The 10,658-nt window shown below is 41.2% G+C and overlaps 1 protein-coding gene across 1 annotated transcript; it reads right to left on the bottom strand.

Annotated features, from left to right (window-relative positions):
- Positions 1-1,263: 1,263 nt before the first annotated feature.
- Positions 1,264-5,943, bottom strand: LOC140238661 (uncharacterized). The gene has a single exon (XM_072318560.1). The coding sequence runs from the start codon at positions 5,941-5,943 to the stop codon at positions 1,264-1,266; it is 4,680 nt and encodes a 1,559-aa protein (XP_072174661.1).
- Between the last annotated feature and the right edge of the window lie 4,715 nt (positions 5,944-10,658).

Here is a 10,658-nt window from a genome sequence, read left to right as displayed (position 1 = left end):
AATCACCTTTGTTAAACTATAAAAAAAAAAACAATCATATATCCTACAATTATATACAACCCGGTGCATCAAGCAATTACACCTTGTACATACCAGTTCTAATTCCTTTCTGAAACATTACCAAATGACAAACAATCATTTCACTACTACTAAGCAAACAATAAGCTTGCATAAAATGTGCTATGTACTTCGCATGTGTAGCACATAATTCTAATCGGTTTCACCTAAAACTGATGTAATTGCTAAACACTTGCAACATACACTGATCACCACTGTGCCTATCGTTTCGAATCAGTCACATTATATGCACTTGTGTAAATGTTTAATAAACCACCAGAAACTCTCAAATATCACAACTTATCTTTAATTAATGCCAAAATTATTAAAACTACAATAAAACTTTCCAAAACAAACAAAACCAATTTCCCTTTTTTTTTTGTAATAAAAAAGTGACACATTCCAAGTTCAAACAGACTTATTAAACTTACATAATAATCATAGAACAATTCTACGAACAGCATGATCTTTTTTCTCACACTGCACATCATGCTTTGCGTGACTATGCATACATAAGTTTCAGATTTGGATAATACATGTATGTGTGTCAATGATGCCCCAAAGAATTACAGAGTATCAATGCTAACCTTGCAACCTCTTGACTGTCTGAAGATCTGGTGTCTAAGGAGAGACATTAAACCTATCTCACTCCTCAACTCTGAATTATCACCTGTACGATCCTGTATAGTAGTATCCAGTAATAGTTAGATAATAACTCAAGCTATGTAATTAAACATTACATATGCGATAACAACTCAAACTACAATCTGTACATGTACATAATTATACACTACAACGCGATTGCCCTACACCTAATCAATAGCGACGTTGATGTAGTGCGGGTGTAGTCTTGTCGCAACGCTGAAAGAAATAACAGAAATAAAAACAAGTATCATATTCTTTGCTTTGCGCATTTTGTTCTTAGCAAACAAAACATGTACAAAGGAGTTACTGAACTTATTGATTTTTTTTTCATGTATATGTCCATATTAACACCTGTCTACAGCCAACCATGTTGCCTGTACATTTAAAGTAGACTTCCATGATAATGCATCTTTGTAGCATGAAGAAAAATCTTATAATACTGTACTGACGTCAGATATATGCAATAAACACTGTATATAAAAAAAAATGTTTTGTCAGAATTGGTTATCTTGGCTTTACTATGTTCCATTTGAATTTGACCGTCTACTCTGTGTTGTAGGTTCACACTAGGCGGCTCATGGCATCTGCAGCCACATTGTCTTTGCCCTTTACAGAGACGAGCCTGAACCTGTGCTCCTGTAGGCTCATGCACCATCGCATGATTCTTTTGTTGTGCATTTTCTTCGCCTGTATGTACGTTAACGGCTTGTGATCTGTGTGTACTTCGAAAGACCGGCCACACAGATAGAACTCGAACTTGCAAATGGCCCAAACAATCGCAAGACACTCCTTCTCGATAGTGGCATAACGACATTCCCTCGGAAGGAGTTTCCGACTTGCGTAAGCCACTGGGAAGTCTTCGCCATCCCGTTCTTGCATTAGAACGGCACCAAGGCCAGTGTCTGAGGCATCGACCTTCAACTTGAATACCTTGGTCTCATCGGGTAGGTGTAGAATGGGTGGCTTGATCAAGCTCTTCTTCAATCCGAGGAATGCTTGTTCTTCGCCTTCTCCCCACTTCACCTTCTCGGGACTTCCCTTCTTCGTGAGATTTGTGAGGGGCAATGCCACATCGGCATAGTTGGGTATAAAATCCCGGTAATAGCCGGTAAGGCCTAGGAAGGATCTGACCTGCTTCTTGGTCACCGGTCTTGGGGCCTCGGCAATCTTCTTTGTGAGACGTTCGCTCGTCTGTAGGATCCCCTCACTCACCTCATGGCCAAGGAACTCTATGGACTGAAATCCCAGCGCACACTTGGTTGGTCGAGCTGCCAAGTTGGCCTCCCGCAGTCTACTCAACACGGCTGAGAGTGTGGTCACATGTTCCTCCCACGAGTTTGTGTGCACCAACACATCGTCAATATAGGTCACCACATTGGGAACACCCAATAGCAGCTTTCTCATCATCTTCGTGAATTGGGCCCCTGCTGTGACAAGTCCAAATGGCATGTATCTGAATTGGAATTGTCCTATCGGTGTCAGAAACGCTGTCTTGGCCTTGTCTGAGTCTCTCAAAGGGAGCTGCCAGTATCCCTTTGATAAGTCCAATTTACTGAAATACTTGCTCTTTGCAAGTGACGCAAACAAGTCTTGCTGCACCGGCATCGGCTCAGGATCGAAAACCGTAACCTTATTAAGGCGCCGAAAATCGATACAGAAACGGTTGGTTCCATCCGGTTTCTTTACCATCACAATCGGATGACCATAGGGAGAGTCAGATGGTTCAATAACACCCAATTTCATCATCATCTCAACCTCCTTCTGGATTTCACCTTGCAACGCTTGGGGTACGCGGTATGGTGGTGACCGCACCGGTTCGTCTGTGGTCAAGTGTATCTTGCACTCTGCAATACTTGACTTCTTTGGTACATCTGTGAACACATCCTGATACTCACACAATAATCGTCTGATCTGCTCTTGTTTCACCTCGTCTAGGGAAACATCCAGCTGTACATCCTCAACGAATTCTCTCTGAATCGGACAAGGCATTTCTGGTATCTCAGTGAACACATCATCGTTGTTTTCCATGCCTTCGTCACTCCACAACTCATCTACACCACCATCATGGCACACCTCGAAGCAACTTCCAGCAGTTTCTTCCTCTGCTACCCTGCTGAAGTATCGCTTGAGCATGTTTATGTGGAATGTCTTTTTCATGCCATCTACATCCACTACGTAGTCATAGTCATACTTGGCACCGACCACCTCATATGGCCCTTTCCATTTAACCAAGAGCTTGTTTTGCTCCGTCGGCAGTAACACCAAGACTTTGTCTCCGATCTTCAACTTCCGTTTCTTCGCACCTCGATCATAGTAGGTCTTGTACCGCTTTGCCGACTGCTTCAAATTTTCCTGTGCCATCTGCCATGACTCAACAAGTCTCTTTCTCAACTCGATGACATACTCATACTCACTCTTTCTTTCTGGCTCGACAGCATCGTTTGTCAACAGCTCTCTCAAAACCTCCATGGGTCCTCTCACATGCCGACCGTATAGTAATTCAAATGGAGAAAAACCCAGGCTTGAGCTTGGTGCCTCTCGCAAAGCAAACAAAAGGGCAGGAAGATACCTATCCCATTGGCGTGGCTCCTCTGTGCACAACCGCTTCAAAGACGATTTCACCACAGCATTATACCGTTCCACTAGCCCGTTGCACATGGGATGGTATCGGGAACTCGTCAACTGCTTGATTGACAATAACCGGCAGACTTCTTTCATCAAGTCAGAGACAAATTGGGGTCCTAGGTCAGACATAACCTCTTGCGGTATACCCACTCGACTGTACACTGTCACCAGTGCTTCTGCGACATCGACTGTCGTTATTGACTTCAACGGAATCGCTTCCGTATACCTCGTGGCATAATCTACAATTGTCAATATGTAGGTGTGACCACGTTCAGAGGGAGTGAACGGCCCCATCAAATCGATTGCGATACGCTGAAATGGTACCTCGATTGTTGGGAGTCTACCTAACTCTACCTTGGGTACTTTGCCTTTGCTGATGGTCTTCTGACATACATCACATGATCGGCAAAAATTGGCAATGTCTTCATACATGCCCGACCAAAAGAACTGTGTCTTTACCTTTGACAATGTGTTGTTGATCCCTAGGTGACCACCAAACAATGACTCATGTGCCAAATGCATGATATCAGCACGATATTCCTTTGGCACCACAACAAGTTTTGGGCCAATCCCCTCTGTCGGGTTTTCGGGATCTCTTTCCTGCCTCAATAGGCACCCCTGATCTACCCGGAACAGATACCTGGAATTATCAGTCACACCAACCTTATCCCACGATGCTCGAAGAGTGGGGTCATCTTTCTGTTTCTGACGAAACTCTGGCGGATCTGCGACTTTGACCGAATCGACCACAACTAATCCCTTCTTGGGTTTTGCACTGCGTGCTTTTTGGGCCCGTGTCTCCACAGCCATGACAGCTTGCACTCCACTGTCATCATTCCTGACTGAACACTCTGTCTCGCCCAACACCTGGTCTTCCTTCTGAGATCGGGTTTCGACTGCCATCACCTGTGGATCATCTTCTTTCACCTCAGAAAGATTGTCAACCTCTTCCTTATCAACGCCATCAACCTTGGTATCTACAGTTTGCTCACCATCTCCAATGACGTATCTACCACCATCATCCTCCTGATCAGCATCGTCACTCAATGCTTTGCCCCCTCTGGGCACCCACTTCAAATCTGGATCATTGGGCTCACGTGCACCAGTGACATTCCCAACAATCACTTCACACAAGCAATCCGGCATACACAATGCTTCAATCTCACCTGAAAAATATGGAGAGTCTAACTCTACCTTGGCGACTGGAAATTGCTTGACTGTTCCATCAATCAACCTCACTGTTTGACACTTCCCAGTCAGCTGATGTCTCTCAACCAGTCTGGACTTAACAACACATGTACTGCATCCTGTGTCACGGAGTACTGAAATTGGAACTTCACCAGGATATAACCTGCCTGAAACAACTGGCATACGATTCATCATCGCACTTACTTGTCCGTAAGCCATTCCCAGCTTTTCAACTTTCTGATACCCGTCCACGGGCACATGATTTCCAACAGGCATGCACGCAGCTGATTGCCCTGTTGCCTGTGGCTGTTTGCCACCCCCGTCATTTGACCTCAAACTACCTATTGAGTTTCCTGGACTGCCAGCTGACGGCGTGCTAGCATCCATGTTTGACCGTGTCATTTCTGATTCTTCAGTTAGCACCTCTGTACCAACCATTGCTTGAGCTGATTTCACACGCACCATGGGACAATCCCTCTTCAAATGTGTAGGACTCCCACACTGATAACAACCCCTCGGGCCATCTCCGCGCCCAGCCCCATACTGGGTCTTCTTACCCTGTGATGGCTGATTCCTTCCCCTCACTTCAAATGGGCGCTGTGGGGGTTTCGGACTGCCTGGTGTGTTTTTCACACCACCTTGTGAGGGCTTTGAACCTCCCCATTTCTGATTCTGATCAGATGTCTTTGATTGCTGTCCAAATGTGTGCACACCATGTGCATTTACATACACATCAGCATTCTTACTGACCGCCTCCATTGAATCACAATCCCTTTCTTTCAAAAATGCCACCACTTCCTTTGAGCAATTATTCAAAAATTGTTCCCGTAGGACTAGATCAAACAACTTATCATACTCTTCATCGATCCCTGACAACTCAATCCACTGCACCAGATACCCTCTGAGCCTCGTCGCAAAATGATGTGGCCTTTCTCCTTTCTCTGGCCGTGCAGTCCTAAACTTCCTGCGATACCCTTCTTCAGTCAACTGAAAATGCACCATCAACTCCTGTTTGACTCTTGCATAATCATCTCTATCAGCAGGCTCCATTCTGTTCACCACTTCAAGGGCTTTGCCACTCAGATTTGAAATCAGATATAAGGCCTTGAATTCAGTAGGGATCTTCTGACTGTCAGCAAACAACTCAAACTTGTTGATATAGGCATCGAACCTATCCCGATTCTCGTCAAACTTGCCTATTTTCAAGTGCAAACCACTCAAATCCACATGCGTACTACTACTGGAATTTGTCGATCTCATTTCAGCCATTTTCATTTCATGTTCCCGGACCTTGGCTCTTTCCTCAGCCCGCATTTTCTCTGCAGCCTCATCACAACGAGCATTCACGAAACTATTCAACTCTCCACCGGAGTAACCAAGTTCCCTACCAAGGGTGGCAAAGTCTCTAATTTGTTCTGGAGTTGCCATCGTATCATCCAACAACAGCCAACCAAAAGAACATCATCCAGGAGAAAAATCCACTCCCAATTCACAACAATTCACTGAATACTCCGCTCAGACTTTTAACTGCGAATTCGACACAACCTCAACCAGGTCTACTCTTAACCAGTACACACCTTAATACATGCATACACTGCATACAATACCATGCTCAACTACATAACACCTTAAATCAACCACATGATAAGGAAGCCTTTAATTTTCTTTACCAGCCTATGGCTGTGTCTTACACCACCTAACATAGATCTAACGTTAGCAGGTCTCGGTGGGACCTCCAAAATTGTCACATAGTGACCTTGCACCTTGTCACTCTGTGGTTATATTTTTTTTTATACCTGCTAGTTCATCTACTAATGGCAATAATAACTACCGTTATAGCTACACAGCCACACTAAAACTTTAATAGGCCCATGATGTAAACACGATTATGAATTCACGTGCACACAAATCAATGTTTGACTGACCGTTTGACACCACTTTGTTTATTTACTCATGTGTAAATTCTACAACAGGGTAATGCCTTGTGAAGGAGGTCGGCATTAAGTCTATGCAATCACATAAAAATTATCGTTAGTGTGAGCACTCAACTTAGATACTGTAGTCGACGTCTGCATTGGCTATACCAATACACGCAGCCTCTAATACTCCACACGTCCAATACAGCACTGTCTGTGTTCGCACGCAAGATGTCCCCACAAAACGTCTCGACATCGTCCGTCCTTCCCCAGCTGGATCCAGATCGTCGACCTCCACTGCTAAACCCTCAGCACAGCACGACGAGCGTCACGATCATTGTCTTCGATGAGAGCTCACCGACCTCCACTGGTAAACCGTTAGCACGATTGTCACGGTCATTGTCCATGATGAGAGCTGACTTGCCTATCGTGGTCGTCCATGCTTCCTGCTTATCCTCTCCCCTCAGCTGTATCTAATTCCCCGCACGTCTACCTTACCAATCTCTCCACTATACAATGCATAACCTCCCATACCGAATGTACGACACTACAGTACGTCCAATACAGACCACGGCGCACGGAATGTGGTCGCGTGTCAGCTGTTTACATATGGTCTACTGATTTGCATACGATAAACAAACAACTACGCAAATTTTCAAACCCACCATATCTTGGCTATTATACTTCCATTGATCTAAGCTTACACTGTTCTCTGTAATAATAAAACAACAACTATCGTGATCTGTCAATACATGCTTGGAAACCTAAGGAAATACATGTTTCATCCTGACAGAAGGGAAAGCCCCTTCTACTAATATTTTACACCAGTCTCAGACCATCACATCATCCAGGGTCAGAGCTGCCCGGGTCGCTGTACTTTGTAAAGAATTTTGATGTCCACTTTGTTTCGCGCTGGATGGTTTGGATATTCATGTAGCCGATGTATACCTATAGTCTAGCTGCAAACCCAGGAAAGTGAATATTTCCTAACTGTGACCGATTGCTCAAAGCAGATATTTCACTTTGTTCTGTTAACGACGCTGAATTTTTCCCATCAGCTAAACAGTCAAATACTCCGGTTCAAGCAATCAATGATAATAATAATGATAATAATAATAATAATAATAATAATAATAATAATGATAATAATATTGTGGCCATTTACATAGCGCACAGGCCCACCTTTCGGTGCTTATGGCTCGTCAGAAAAAAAAAGAAAACACACGTACAAACATTACAATAGGGAAGAAAATAACAAACAAACTAACAAGCAAGCACATGCCTACTAAGAAACACAATTCTTCTGAACATTATAGATGGCATGAAAGACATCAGTCATTTCTAATTCTGGATTGAGGCACAATACCTTATCTTTTGATATTGAAATTCCTAACAGCATGTTATTTGGCAATTATTCCTTGAGTCGTCTTCCAAATGACGTTATGATAAATGAAGTTTAATATTCAATTGCGAATTGTATCTACATTATTAGGGTTCTACATTGATAATGGTTTATCTTGGAATACGAAACCACCATAGTAAACTATTACCAGGTATCTAGAAATACTGGAATTTTAAACTTCAGTTTATCCTACTGTCATTTTTTTTTATATTTCAAATAGCATTTATTCGTATTTCAAACAACAGAAGTAGCATCAAAATTGTCAATTATATGCATAAACTACAGATAACAACAAACATAATCAAATAAATCAAAAATCAAAGGTCTGCAAGAACGTAATTAGTATAATATCTATAATCAACACTTTAATCAAACACACAATCAAAATCATTTAATCCTATCAATTTGTAGATACACCAAAAAGCTATATTCATACTTTCATACCTCTTCTTCTTCATTGTTCTTTAATAAGAATGTAATATTTATGTGACTATACAGACATGTGAATATTGATGAAATAGCCAGGAGATATGATTGAAAAAAAAAAATCCATTTTACCTGTAGTGAGGGCTTGTGTTATATCCTCATCTATTTGACAAACATCACACTTAGAATTATTATTTATTTTCAACTTAAACGAATTCATCTTCACTGGTAATGAATTATACACACTTTAAAGTTTCAACTTACTATCTTTTACTTTAACCAAATTAAATTCAAAACGAACATTCTAAATTATCTTCATCCCCGCTACACTTTCCTAAAAAGAAGAACACCGGGTATATACTCATTTTGCTTTATCAATTGGTTATAAAAGATCTTGATGTTACTAGTGCATCATATAATATCTTTACTTTTTTACATTTTTATGTGGGACAGATATGTGTGAGACATTCTGTTCTCTGATTTGTAGATATTTGTGTCAACCAGATTTTCGGTATAGCCTGGGGTAGGTTTTAATAAACAAAAATTGCCCTTCTTTTACCATTTCTACATTTCAATACTGATAATATTTCTTCCACCGTTTTCTATCCCCTTTCAAATAAGATATCTTTCAGTCTGATAATACCACTCTCAAGCCATTCTTTGTAAAATAGAGGCTTCCTATTGAAAACAATATTTTTGGTTGAGCCATAAAATATTCTTTTCCACAGGCAGCTTCTTCCCCAAAATCTCCTTACCTATCAAAGACCAAGCGCGCATCATTTCTGAGTAAACAGAGGCCTCCTTTCACCGAAAATCGAGGGAAATGTACACTTGGAAATATTAAAAAAGAATCAAATCAAATCAAATCACCTCCAAAACGGTTAAACCAATAATGTGTAAGAGCTTTCCATGTGGCTTCCGTGTCATCAACCATCCTTCCTAATCACCTTAGCCTGAAACTTTACACTAGCTTCTCCACAACCATCATTTTTACTCCACCATTTAAATAATCTTTAATGACATGCGTCTTCTTATTTTTTCTATCCATCTCTGCCATAAAAATCTAAAAACAAAAATCATGTTCAACTTTTTCATAATCATTACAGGAACTGACTAAAACGTACTTAAAACAAATACACTATTTCACTAACTGCCAAACTTTTCAATACTATCACCCTCCCAAACAAAGTCAAACTTCTCTTCCTTCCGATGTTATTTTGAATACATTATTCAGGCAACATGCATATCTCCACACCCCTTCTCACTATGGAATTATTTCACGAAGCAATCGTAGTTCAGTTCAGTTCAGATAAGGTTATTTTATTTAATCACCGCAATTTGCTTCAGCAAACCTGCTATTCTTGCAAATCCGTGAACAACATAAACATATTGATAAAAAATACATTTTTTTTTTTAGTTATACAAAATCGTGTTTTTTTTTTCAATAAACTTAAACTCTCCGAAGTGCTTTTTATCACACTATCTGCCTGTTGGCCCCAATCAAAGTGTTGATCAAGGTAAACTCCTAAATATTTGCGGCAAGTAACAGAGGAAACCTAAGGGCCGAATTCACGAAGGTAGTACAATCTTGTTCATGGTTTCAACCATGGACAATGACCGTAGGTTTTTTTTTTGTGTGTGTGTTTTTTTTTTGTGTGTGTGTTTTTTTTTTTGTGCGTGTTTTTTTTTTTTGGGGGGGGCGCCAAATTTCGCATGGCCTATTTCGTTACGAAATGACTGATTCGTGAATTCTGGCCTTTAATAGAGTCATCGATGCTAACTCTCAACGCCTCGTTCTTAATCCTCTTTAGTGCCTCTCGGCATTGCTTCAAACTTATTCACATTTTAGTTGAGTGATTTTACTTTCAACCATTGTGACCAGTGGCACAGACATGTGCTCAGACCTAGGAGATTATTATTGATTTTGCGGTCCAGAAAGGCGATCACAAAGCACAATTTTTTTTAAATCATACTCAACATTTATCACTTGAAGAAATGTAGATAAATAGCAGAGTAATAATCTGTGTAATTTTTATTCAAATTTGGAGTGAAGAAATAATTGCGCATGTTTTGCTCGTGTCCCAAATCCGTGATAATTTATTCATCGTCATAATTTTGGTTGGGGCTGTTCTATAATGATTATAAGACTAAACTTGCAGAAAGGAATAAACCTACAGTCCTTCTCAGTGCTGTCCACACGCTCATCTGCCCTCTCATAACTGCACGTGATAGCAAAAGAATTAATCAAACGGTTCCTATCAGAGCCCCCCACTCAGTGATCCCCCCCCCCCCTCCTCCTCAGAACTATCAATTGCAAGTCATATCAGGACCATCCGTATGGCTTTCCACCTTCACATCACACCGATTCACAACACAAGATGTCTCTACTCTACCTCCTT

This window comes from Diadema setosum, chromosome 15 (assembly GCF_964275005.1).
Source record: "Diadema setosum chromosome 15, eeDiaSeto1, whole genome shotgun sequence".
In the NCBI taxonomy this organism is placed as follows: Eukaryota; Metazoa; Echinodermata; class Echinoidea; order Diadematoida; family Diadematidae; genus Diadema; species Diadema setosum.
Note: the sequence above shows the minus strand (reverse complement) of the source record. Positions and strands in the feature narration are given on the sequence as shown.